The 13,565-nt window shown below is 33.5% G+C and overlaps 1 protein-coding gene across 1 annotated transcript in view; it reads right to left on the bottom strand.

Annotated features, from left to right (window-relative positions):
• The window catches only part of LOC134536501 (5-hydroxytryptamine receptor-like), a 1,474,690-nt gene that overhangs the window by 482,319 nt on the left and 978,806 nt on the right, over positions 1-13,565 (bottom strand). Inside the window, exon 4 of the mRNA XM_063376223.1 lies at positions 681-732. Within this exon, the coding sequence (XP_063232293.1) occupies positions 681-698 (18 nt within the window). The 5' untranslated portion in view covers positions 699-732. The remainder of the gene's footprint in view (positions 1-680; positions 733-13,565) is intronic.

Below are 13,565 nucleotides of genomic sequence, written 5' to 3'. Positions count from 1 at the left end.
ATATATTTTAATGAAAATCTCGTCTTGAAAAGTCCTTTCTAGCATTTTTCTTTAAAAAAGTTTCATACACACACATATAAATATGTGTGTGTGTGTGTGCGTGGCACTTTAGTAAAGCGCCCACATAGTTTACGAAATCCATTTTATTATTAATGGACGTTTTTGTGGTCAGAATTTAGATTGCATATAATTCAAACCAAAAACCAGAAACTTGTCATTGGTATATTTTTATGTGCATATTATATATATTCGTAGTTTTTGTCGTAAAAATTTAAATTTATTTTTATTCTGGTAATAATTTTGGTAAAACTATAAAAATTAAAAAAATATTAATGTGTTATGAACTTTATTTTCATATATATGTTTGTGTGTTATGTTGTAAAATGTAATTTCACTGTATGTTTATTTAAAATTCTATGTTCGTTTTAACAGTGTTTTTTGTTGTATGTTTTATTCATGTGTTATTCCTCTAGGGCCTTCAGTTGTTTGACGGCCCTTTTAACTAATAAAATAAATAAATAAAAATAAAATTTCGAATGGTTGTAAAAATAAGGCAACAGCAAAAATACTAGAAACATTTGGGGGAATGTAATTTAAAAAAAAAAATTATATTTTCTGTAGAGTTCCTTAATTAGAAATGTTTAAGACAGAAAGTTTGTAATAAACGCCGATCCACTTACTTTGTCACGTATTTTCATCACCTCGCCATGATTTTCTTTGTCTGCTTACAATCTGTAACAAAAGATCAATACAGTTCTTGTTAGTCATGATTATTTGTTTTTCATGCATTCATCTTAGGTGTAAACGCATAAGTAACTAAAATTTTGCAGTTCATAACTGTCATGATAAACTCATATTTCAACATTACTTAAGATAATATAAATTATTGAAGATTTCACCTTCCTAAACCAAATTAAATAAAGTTTTAGGGTATATCCTGTTCAATAAAACCATATAGTAATAAATGTTCGTTTCTTTTTTACCATTTCTTTGCTTGAAAAATAAAATATTCTTAACCTAATATTTCCTAACTCATTAATTTAGTTAAAATATTTCCTGAATTAAATTGGAATTAAAAACAAGCAATTAAATTAATTATAGTATTATATAAAGTCATTTTAAAGAGTTAATGAAAATAGAGATTTATTTGTGTTTATAAAAACTGCAGTGGTTCTTCCTACTACATAACACTATTATTTACTTTGAAATTATGGTAACCAAAACTGTAAAGCTTTTTTTATTTAGCCGGATGTAATGTGGTTCTATGGTAGACAATTATTTCCATACTCGTAGTGATTTTACACGTTCTTCAAAATCTATTCTTGGATTTAAGGAGCTGTAACTTGTGTTGTGTGAGAAATTAACTCGCACAGATTAATGTATTCTATTTTAGATGTTTAAGTTTATTTATTTGCAAACGTTCAAGACAAAAAGGATAAGTAGATTTTCGTACTAATGAATATTGTGTTATGTAGGGCCTAAATAGTCAATATTTGGATCATTAAAGTTTTAAGCCTTACAATAATTCAACATTTTATGGAATCTGATACAAAAAAATAAAGAAAATAAATTTACTTTTGTTTGCATCATAACAAAAAATACAGAAGTTTTTTTAGTTAAATTTTTTCCTGGTAAAAAAATATTACTAAGATACTATGCCAGAATGAAAATCCGTAAAACGTAAGGTTATTTTCATCGTTTGTGGGGCTATTGGATTACGCATATTTTTGTTTAAAAGTTCATATGTATAAACAATAATTAAGTATAAAATAGTGATCGCAAAAATTTTCAAACACATCTACCACAATTTTTTTTCCATAAGCACCAACACAAATTTCATGAAACCATTCGCCACACTTTTGTGAACTTATCCATTAACCTTTGCTATGTGACTTTTCCCCCAAATACCTAACACCACAGAAGCCACGTGGTTTATTGTCTTCAGCTGATGTTTCTGACCAATTTCGTTCGAGCTCGTAGAGGTCTCATTTTGATTCCTTATTTGCTTCTGTTTTCAATTAAACTTTGCATTACGACTTGTTGTTTGCTTGTTTCTTGTCAGTGCTGATTTATTAAACGTTAATTTCTTCTTAGTTCTTATTTTTTAAATGGGTTCCGGGAATGTCATGTGACATGCTGATCCTTTTGCTCTTGTCAATATTTTCTTATTTTCCTTTTTTTGTGATGTTGGCAGCTCAACAGAGAAGGATGTGGTCACACTTAAAGATTTTTGGTTTTTTGAATCTGATGCACAAGGAAATTGGTTGACCATGTTGGCATTTCTGATGACTCCACATCTTGTACTTTAGTTTCACTGTCATGGTCGCTAGGGATTGTATTTTGAAACAAAAAAAAAAAAATTGGTTATGGGAGGAATTTTTTTTCCGATATTTTATCTGAATGGAAATTATGAATAAAGTGCATTCAAATCCTTTAACTGCGTTGCCAAAAATTGCCACCCCTTCCCCCCTCCAAGTTGCATTGAATATGCTACCAAAAACGAACTTGGTGATGGAAGCTGTGGGATTGGTATGAATGAATGAATTTGTTTAATGGTGGTAAAATGCTTGAAAGGCTTGAAAACAGTTCTGTCCAGGGGTTGCAAGACATGAGTGGTGTGTAATGGTAGACATAGTAACTCTATTTGACGTTTCACACAACACTCCAAGCACTGTAGCGACTGGTGTGATATATGACCATCCATCAAGTAACTAAGACTCAGTTTTCGTTATACATCTTTTTTGAAGGTGCTTTCAAGTGTGCTTACTTTTTGTTGAATGTGCTTCCAAAAGTGCTTCCTTTTTAAATTGGGCTTACATATGTGCTTCTTTCTTCTATATGTGGTTCCAAATGTGCTTCATTTTTGTCGAATGTGCTTCCTTTTATAAAAATGTGCTTTTAAATGTGCTTCCTTTTTGTCGAACGTGTTTCCTTTTTTAAAATGTATTTCCAAATGTGACTTATTTTTTCTTATGTTGTCCTGATTTTGCTTCCTTTTCGTGGATTGTCCATCGGATTTAAGTGTGCCCCTTTTTTAAAATTTGGATTGGAAAGAATGTATTCAGGTCATGATTGACCTTGTAGTCCGGAGATGCCTGGTCTTAAACGCCTGACATGGAACTTGGCCTGTTTCAAATGTTGGTCGAAATTCGACGAAAATTATCTCTAGTTCCGGATACGCTTAGCCTATTCACCAAACATTGTACATGACCTCGCCTCGTGGTTCTGACACGCTCTGCCTAGGCACATGATTCTGTACATGAACTGTGTTAAATGTTTACTGACCTCTTGGCCACTGAATATATGTGTTTGACCACCTAATGGATGCGTCTGGCTACCAACTGGATGTAGTTGGCCACCTACTGGACATGTGTTCCTGGCCACTGAATAGACTTGCCTGGCTACCGACTGGATGTAGTTGGCCACCTATTGGACATGTGTTCCTGGCCACTGAATAGACTTGCCTGGCTACCGACTGGATGTAGTTGGCCACCTACTGGACATGTGTTCCTGGCCACTGAATAGACTTGCCTGGCTACCGACTGGATGTAGTTGGCCACCTACTGGACATGTGTTCCTGGCCACTGAATAGTCTTCCCTGGCTGCTGACTGGATTTACATGGCCACTGACTGGATGTTATTGGTTAATCGATTGCCATGCAGAGATGCCCTGAAAACACATGCAAAGGCAAGCAAAGGACTCGCTTCGTTTTCTAAGAAGACTGGTGACATTGAGAAATGTCTGTAATTAGATTTTTTTTGTACTTGTAGAATTTCTGTGATAAATTTTATTTTTTATTTTGTTGTTGTTTCTTGAACCTGCCATTTTTTTTTGTAATTTTAATTAAAGTATATTTTATTGCATCAAGCAAGGATCGAAAAAAGGAAGGATAGCGATAGAATCAATCATTATTTAAGAAATTATTTTATATGATTTTTGGAATTAATCCTGAAATTATTGCTTATAATTTACAGAATTTAAAGATGAAAGTAATACTGGCTGAATAAATAAATTCCTTTTTATAAGTGGGGGAGGTCAGTCTGCCAGTGGCTCCCCAAGGAAGAATCTATCACAGCTTTTAATATATTGCCTTCGTCGGGTTAGAACCCAGTACTTTTTAACAAGTATACAATCAATAATTAATTAAAAGAATATTTTATAATTTTAAAATTTTCATTAATTTATAGCTCAAAAGTAATGAATTTCAAAATGGCAGACACATTTATAATTAGCGGAAGTTTTTTTATTAAAATGTTATTACATAATTTTTTTATTTTAAAATTTTTCCATTTAGAGTCGGATAAAAATTACTGATTTTCAAGATAGTGGCCGTAACGACACTTGCAACGATGTCGGTCGAGGCAAAATTCAAGATCAAAGCTCCCCATCAGAATGTTATTTGAGGCTTTAAATGGGAAATTTAAGCATCAATGGGAACAATGCCTATGGACTTTTAGGGTAATAAAATGGAAAATTTTCCCGAAAACATATATTTTTCTCTCAAAATAAGAAAATTTCTAGGATTTTTTGGGAATTTTTTTGAATTTTTAAGGAATTTTGAGGAAATTGGCCACCAAAAATTATAATGTGACGACAGAATCTAAGATGGCGGTCGGTACCTCAACCCAACTTGGCATCTCACGAGAAACCCTGTGTGTTCCTATAATTCTGCCGACCTCTCTTGGTAAAATATAAAAATAATTAGCCTATAACTTATATTGCCAAAACCAGGAACATTATTTTTGTACCAGCCGAGTATTCAAGGTAATTACTCTAGGATGTCAAATGAACATACTATACCCGATTACATGAACCGAGGCAAAATGACCTCTAAGCACAATATAGCACACGCTGATCGCTAATAAAACATGTATTTGAAACTATTTGGATACAAAGCAACACTTAAATACAAAACAAATTAATTACTTTTTAACGAAATAAATACGTAAAATATTACAGTACTTTGTGCTAGACCAAAAGTGCATGGATATAATAAAGAATTTTGAATGTAGTGGGTTTTAATAACAGTTCGGGGATGCTGACTGGCTTCAAAAGTCTCTCTTCGAAAGTGTTCAAAGCAGAATCTAGATTGGTTCGTTAATTTATGTCATAGTTGCAAGCACAAGACGGCAGCAAAAAAAAATTATATTAGAATCACAAATTACAAACTTGGTTCTGGTTTTTAATGAGTTATATTAGTGAAAAAACTCCAACTTAACTAAGTTCTTTAAATATCGCACATAAACTTAGCTTGTGGTTGACTCGGGTAACGACTTGAAAATAACTGCATTACACTCTTGCCGATTGATTAAAAATTTTTGCTTTTTAAATTTTTGTCGTAATGCGACACTATTTTTGCAACGGTAAGATTACAGTTTAAATTAGGCTTGCTACCCTCAATCGCCATTACAAACATAAATCATGCTTGATTAGAATGTTTTCCAAACTTTAATTTTTTTTCTGCAATCTTAAAAGTATAACCATACTTTAACGCTTGCAGCAATATGAAATATAAAGTACCAAAAATTATCTCAAACACGATTTAGCTTGTAAGCTTGCAAAGTTAATATTTTTGTGGTGTTAAACTTAAATATGACATACAATACAACCTCTTCATTCCTAAATAAAGTTGAAAAAACATCAGTGCAAAAACATTTAATATTTATGATTCCTTAATTGCTAGAAACTAAAGTATATTTACGAACTTTCTTAATGTTACGAGGTGAACTTAAGCGGCAGCGCGGAAGCTCTTGATTTATCATCTAAGTATTGTAGGGGGGGGGGGGAATAAATTAAAGACATTTGTTTCGACGATGGCACATTCTGTGCCATTTGTGGGATCAATGCATTTTCTACTGCTGTTTTCATAACACACAAACACCAGAGAACAGCCAGCGAGGAGCGCCGCGAGTAAGGGAACGACATCTCGCGGGCCCGCGAGTTATTGCGCCTGCGCTCGTAACGGGACAGCGCGCTGAGCGATCGCCCCCGGAAATCGATGATAGCAATTCTCGGCGTGCGCGGCTTCATCTTCGCTTGCCGCACCCCCCCCCCCCCTCCTACCACACGCGCTGCTGCTTTTCATTTATTTGGTTCCTTTCTTTCACTCCACAGCCTGTGCCTCCCCTTCTGAGGGCCATCTCATCACAAGAATCTTTCCTCTGTTCTCTCCCAGATGGGCATCAGTCCTAGGAGCGTTTAGTATAGAGCAAGTAAAGACGAAAAGGAAAAAAAAACGTTAATGAATGTGTGGCCTTTCCCGTCTTGTAACCACACAAATGTTTTAATAACAATGCTAATGTGTTGCTAACATATTTTTTTAACTATGCTCTCTTGGTGATTAAATTTGTACGAATCCCTCTAGTGAATTCCTTTCAATATTTTAAAAATATTCTAGCATTACCATAATACTGATACCGTTTTTTTTATGGTTGCGAATAGCCAACCTGAGTTATATTAAGTTTACATTACCTCCATGGGAAAAAAGGTGATGTTCGAAAAATTCTCGATATGTTTTTTTTTTATATTCTCTCTTTTATTTTACCCACCTCTTTCATAATGTTACGATTTTAATAATGGTTGAGTGCGATGAACTAGGTTCGTGTAAGGATAGCCCAATATTTTATTTATTTTTTGCACAGTTTTATTCACTGCTAATATTTAGAACACTAATACATAATCTTACTTGAAATGCCTACTAATCAATTAATCGCACTCAGTATCTCAAGTCATTTTTAATTGTTTTGTGTGAAATTGTGCAAATATTTTAATATATATATATAGAATAGAGATAATGTATATATATTGCATTCCCAATCCTATACAGAATAAAATACAAATTTGTGGCTGTGAATTTTAAATAAATATAAAAATACTTCTAATGTTTAAAACTAAAAATAAGGGGTGCTTGCATTATAAAAGAGTAACAAGACAACCAATTACAGACGCACCAAACGGCAGTGCGTGTCAAATTCAATGCAACGCCAGCTATTGACCAATTTATAAACTAAACTGTTATCCGTGCCGTTAGTTCGCTAGTCACCGTGAGCTATGCCAAGTAGACGGGTTTCACCAAGGAGAAGGGCAGAAAAGTTATAGAATTTACTATATGACCGTGTGGCGGACATTTCTCCTTGCACTGTTTGCGCGAAAAGGCAACGCCTGCGAGTGCTGCATTATGCATCCTGTAACACTGTACTGTTCTGCTCGTAGCCTAATGCCACAACTCTGGGGCTTTTCTTAGCGAGACTAAATGAATTTTGAAACGAACAAACAAAAAACTAACGGGAATAAAAAGCAATCATATATTTCATTGTCATCTAGTTAAGCGCTTTATTCAAAGTTTCAAGTTTCCAGCTCATCGGGAAATTAAATTAAAATCGATTGGAATACTTTTTTTCCGAACAGAGAAACAAAAATATAAGAAAGCTAGTTAATAAAACCGTTTTAATATAATACTACATCTTATGACAGAAAATTTCATAAAAGGCTTCTTAGCTACTCTTTATTAGTTAGAATAAGTAACTAATTGTTGTTGAGCTACACATTTTTATCAAATATTCTTATTAAAAAAGCGTGTTTATCGTGTCTGCACATTACAAACCCTTTAATCTCTTCCAAATATTTTAATTAGTTTTAAAAGTGAATGTGAACTGTTAAGTATTAAAAAAACTAACAGCAGCTAACACTTTTTATATTTTTAACTAACACAAAGGTTTTTAACTGATCAGTGAACCGAATGGTCAGTATAACACATGGTTTTTGTAAATCATATTTATTTAGGAATTTTCTGTTTACAACCGAAACGCACAAATATTAACTTATTTACACATTTATCTATTGCCTAACACAATAAGGACTTGTTTAACTACATAAATATTTTCGATTTAGAAGAAGAAAAATTACTTGTGATAAATGTCAAAAAAAAATTTTTTTAATTTATTTGCATAATAAATATGTTTTAGTATAGTAAAATATGATTTCATTTTAAAAAATTCATATGATATCGAAATAGTTTTTAAGTAAATTTACAAACAAAGAATAGCTATACCTAATTATCGATGTGAAAAAAATTGCCTTCAACAAACGTGTTGTTCTCTCTGAACATGTCTGAAACGTTAAGTTCAATATCGACACGTCAACATGCCGCACAGCATAAGGCCCGCAGTGCCTTGACAGCCAAGCTCTGGGGAAGTCCGTCCTAGAGTCGTGGGCAATCAGATAAGCGAAGCAATGTTAACAACAATGAGCCAACCTGCGTAACACAGCGGGATGCTCTTTGGCTTTCGGTACCAGAGGTCCTGGGTACTGGTTACATCTGGATATAGTTTTAAAAATGAGCCATTCTGTCAGTACCAACCAGTGATGTGTAGAGACCTGAAAAATTCACGGATTCATTTCGTGAAATTCTACAATTGAAATAATTATACCTTAGTGCTGCTTCTGCCATTGGTTCTTTGTTAATGTGGAGTTATGAAGGCCAATTAGAGACCCTCCCTCATAGAAGTGTCGAATTACAGGCTAACCATTCGAGACGACTCACAAGTCAATAGCTAATGAACAATTGGCCTTTGCCCGAGTTTGTAGAGGATAGTGGAGTCTATCCTGGAGGTCATCGAACCCGCGAATTTTTCCGGTCCCTAGTAACGTGTAACATCAAACCTCATTAACGATCAAAATTACGAATTACACCTTACTAAAAGGAATCAACTTCAAAAGTTAAAACGGTTTGATATCAATTACAGACAATATTTTTCAATATTAATTTGATACAGATAACTGCCAGGAATAAATTCATATCTTTCATATGTATTAACAATTTACGTGTTTTAATACAACATACATAAAAGTATTGAATTTATACTACATATTTTACTTCACAAAAGTATTTAAAACGTATAGGAAAAGCCACATGGCAATGCATCACGCTGAGTATAACTTCGGTTAGCTGAACTAACGGTAAACCTTTCTATTTATTCCTTACTACTTCTCTCTCTCTCTTTTCAAGTGTCATGGAAATGTTAGCGCTCGCTGACTCGTCGCAGACAAGCGCCAACTGTAGCCACACCACGTGCTTCTCCCTGATACCTCTTACACATTTTTGTTTCATCCACGAAATTATTCCCACCAAATGCCGTATACCGAGGTGAGAGGTTACCAATAAAGAAAGTACACATTCCGAAAATTTTGTAAACAAGTCAATTTCCAAATCAAAAAATACTTCATTAAAGTGAGCTTCTTGGTCATGAGAAGGTATAGAGTGTGGAAAAATATTTAAATAGAACGGAGAAATAGGTTAAACATTTATCTCACCGTGAAGTAAGCTATGGTTCGAATCCCTGCACAATTTCAGTTCATCATGTAATCGCTGAATCACTCAATTCAAATGCCTAGACAGTGCCGTGCCTTAAGCCACAAACATCTGCGTCCCCAATAACCTTGCCTGCTGGTGTCTGTAACAATGTCCTTGCCACCAACAAAATGTAAAGTATATTCTGTGTGTCGTAACTTGACTCGAATCTTACCTTCATCAACAGTAATAACTGTAGTCTTCGTGTCCTCCTATAACCGTTTTTCTGTAGAAATCGATTATAAACAGTCACCACATGAATGTATGTCGATGTTGAAACTAGCTAAGAAAGGTGCAAGTTACTACTGATGCCACAACTAACCACAAGTGTAGAAGCTGTGTGTACCGTGCGTGTGTGAAATATATCATTGAACACACGGCTAACTTGAAAAGAGTCACACACTTTATTCTTAGTTCAGTGGGGAAACGACTCGGTCTAGTGCCTTTTGGTCTAGAACCTTTCGGCTAAACGACTTTCGGTCTAGTATCTTTCGGCTAAACGACTTTCAGTCCAGTGCTTTTCGGTCTAGAGCCTTTTAGCTTAGTTCCTATTCGGTGTACTGCTTTTTGGTCTAGTGCCTTTACGTCAAGTGCCTGTTTTGTCTATTGCCAGTTTGGTTAGGTTGTATATTTGGTCGAATTATTTCGGTCCATTGTCTTTCTGTCTATTGCCATTCGGTATAGTGCCTTATGAACTATAGTCTATTCGGTGAACTGCCCTTTGGTCTATTTTTTTTTTTTAAAGTTGAGAGCCTGTTGCCAGAGTTAAGACATATTTCCGCAAGATAAATTGAGTACACGTAGTTTAGCCTAAAGTCATTTAGCCTAAAATGTTCTTTAGGCAAAATGACTTTAGGCAAAACGACGTTAGGCGAAATGACTTTAGACAAAATGAATTTTGGGCAAAACGACATTAGGCAAAACGACTTTAGGCAAAACGACTTTAGGCAAAACGAATTTTAGGCATTACGATTTTAGGTAAAACGACTTTAAGGGAACTTAAGCAGGCGATTATAATTTTTGGCAAAACGACTTTAGGCAAAACGACTTTAGGCAAAACGACTTTAGGCAAAACGACTTTTAGGCGAAATGACTTTAGGCAAAATGACTGTAGGGCAAGCTAAACAGATGCCTAGAATTTTAGGCAAAACGACTTTAGGCAGAACGAATTTAAGCAAAATGACTGTAAGGTTTGATCACTGCCTGAGAATGTGGAGTGGTGCTATGCGAGTTTAGGCAAAACGACTTTAGGCAAAACGACTTTAGGCAAAACGACATTCGGATACATAAATTTAATCTCTAAAATATTCAGAATAATACTTCGTTCACATTTGGCGCATAGATGGCGTACTAGTAGTATATCTCGTAACAACATGTTTAACACAAGTAAAGGATTATTTAGTCCAGTTTAACCATAACAGGTGGTGCTACAAGTCATATTTAAAACAATCAGTGGCGTAGCCAGGATTTGTGTATGGGGGGTGTTAAGAAGCATGGCCCCCCGTATTAAAGCGGTGGGTCCGGGGGTCCACCCCCGGGAAAATTGGGATTTTAAGGTGTAAAATAGTGCTATTTTAGCAGTTTTCGGTACTTAAATTTAAATATTGTAATGGTAAAATTTTTATTAATTGTTAATATGAAATTTGTTTGAGTGATGAATAAGAAATTTAATTAAAGATTTGGTGCTAAGGGGGGGGGGGGTTTGAACCCCTAAAACCCCCCCCTGGCTACGCCCCTGAAAACAATGAGTATGCTGGTTTAATTTCCGGTCACAAGGCTGTGTATCATTACAAAGGAAAGCAATTTTATGAATATGCTTAAAATGTAAATTGATTATATTATAATGTTTATAAGTAATAATTGTTTATAATACTAGTTCAGTTTAATATATTAGATTCGCAGAATTAATTTTATTTTAAGACATTTGAGCTTTGTTTGAAGGTATTCATTTTATTTTAATTTTCATATATATATATATATATATATATATATATATATATATATATAGCTATATACATGATTTTGCTGTAGCACATGATGCATATTTATTTAATAGAATGTACTAGTAATACCTGTAATCGCAACAGAGATTCGGCAATCCATGGAAATTGCAGACAGCATCGTACAAAATAGCACGACACTATAAACTAACAAAAACCATTGTTATTAATAATAAAATTTTATTAATGTTTCCTTGGACATGAATTACTTAAGTGAGTAGAAATTAACGGAAGTTTATTTTAAACCCTGTTATAAACATAAATTCATTAATTTTCAAAGTTGAGTACTTCTTGCACTAAAACGTTTATGATAACACCTGTATACACGCACTGAAACCTCGTAGTACATTGTTCTTGTTTTAGAAAATATCACTGTTATAAACCCGAACGGCAAGAAATTTGTGGTTAATGTGTTTTTCTAACGTAGTTAAATAAAGAAATGAAGAATAAAAAAGAATATTATATATATATATATATATATATATATAGCAGGCCGGCTGGCCTCATTATTTTACTTTGCGATACCACATGGGATTTATCGTAATGTAAAATAACCCAGAAGTATCTTACAATCTAAAAGCTGATCATTTTACTAATTACATTTATTCTGATAGGATTAATAAATCGAATGTGAAATGAAACATAATAGGCTGGTTACTACGATCATACTCCATGCCATAATTTAAATATATTACGAGACTGAGATAAGTGAATTATATGTGTGATCTGTTAAGGTATATAGTATGTTTGTGGTGTAGTCAACTTATTTATGTATCGCGTAAATTTTTTCTGAAACAGTTTGAGCTTACTTTATATTTCAATTCTATACGCACATACCAGCAGTGTCTCTCTAGCCAATGGTTGCTGTCGCTCACGAAAATTTAATGTTTTCTCTGGCCCAATCAGAAATCGGTAACTTTTGCACCGAACTTTCGTGATTCGCTTTCAGACTTTTTACACGGTCAAAATCGTAATTCCATCAATCATGAATGAGAAATGTATTTTTTCGCGAAATATAACAGCCTTTGTTAATTTCATTTTACTATAGTGCTTAGAAATACATATTATAAAAATAATAATTTTTTAAATGATTTTATACACTGGATTTTCTATGGTATGTGTTTTTTTTTTTTTGGTAAACTTTTATATTCATAATTATACATGCCTAGTTGAAAAATTTCATTATTTTCTATTAGTACGTAGCCTACTAGAAACCTTTTCGTAAAAATCTGGTAGGCTGAATACGCATTGAAATATACATGTTTCATAAGTTCATTAAACGATATGATTCTTCATGGTTCTATCTTGCCTTATATAAAATACTACCGATAATTAAAATTACTTGTATATTAAATGTATATTACATATTTTACAATTGATATACCTGAGGCCAGCTATATAGCTCATTTCTGTGAATATGAGTAATTAACTAATAATAGCAGGCTATAACTAGGTACGCGAAATATCATATACTAGCTGCAATACCCGGCGTTGCCCGGGATGAACACAGGGTGAAGGGGACCTTTTTCGTAAACAGATGTAGTTATAATAAAATTGTATTCTTAATTTGAATGTCAAGTGTGAAAATTAAATTATGTCACTTTCAGATCCCGACAGACGTTCTGCCAGTTTATGATTATTTACCTGGTTTGTATGTAATTTAGACTTTATAAAGCAATATAGAAAAAAGCTGAAAAATAAGAGATTACCAATATTGAAAAGATTCCATTATCTAGCTAATGCTCGGCCTGCATTGCAATGCCTCATTCAGTTTTGTTTTGTAATATGTTTGAAGTAGTTCCACATATACAAATCATCTATCCATCTCTCTCTCTCTCTCTATATATATATATATATATATTACATCTATATACATCTATGTATCTCTCTATCTCTATTTATCTCTTTATATCTACATATATACGTCCCACTTTCTCTATATCATCTATATATATGTCTCTATATAGCTCTATACATCTATAGGTATATCTCTTTAAATAACCCATTTCATTCTCTATACCTCGCTCCATCTCAACTTATCTCTCCGTCTCTATCTCACTCTATATATATTTATCACTCTTTCTCTGTCTCTCTTTTATATTTAAATAAATTGTGACATGCGTGCGCACTTATACAACAAAAACAGACGTAGTACCGCTATATAAAATGAAATAAACAAATTTTTTGACACGATTCGTGCTCCAAATATTGAAAA

The sequence above is a fragment of the Bacillus rossius genome, chromosome 11 (genome assembly GCF_032445375.1).
Source record: "Bacillus rossius redtenbacheri isolate Brsri chromosome 11, Brsri_v3, whole genome shotgun sequence".
NCBI lineage: Eukaryota > Metazoa > Arthropoda > Insecta > Phasmatodea > Bacillidae > Bacillus > Bacillus rossius.
Note: the sequence above shows the minus strand (reverse complement) of the source record. Positions and strands in the feature narration are given on the sequence as shown.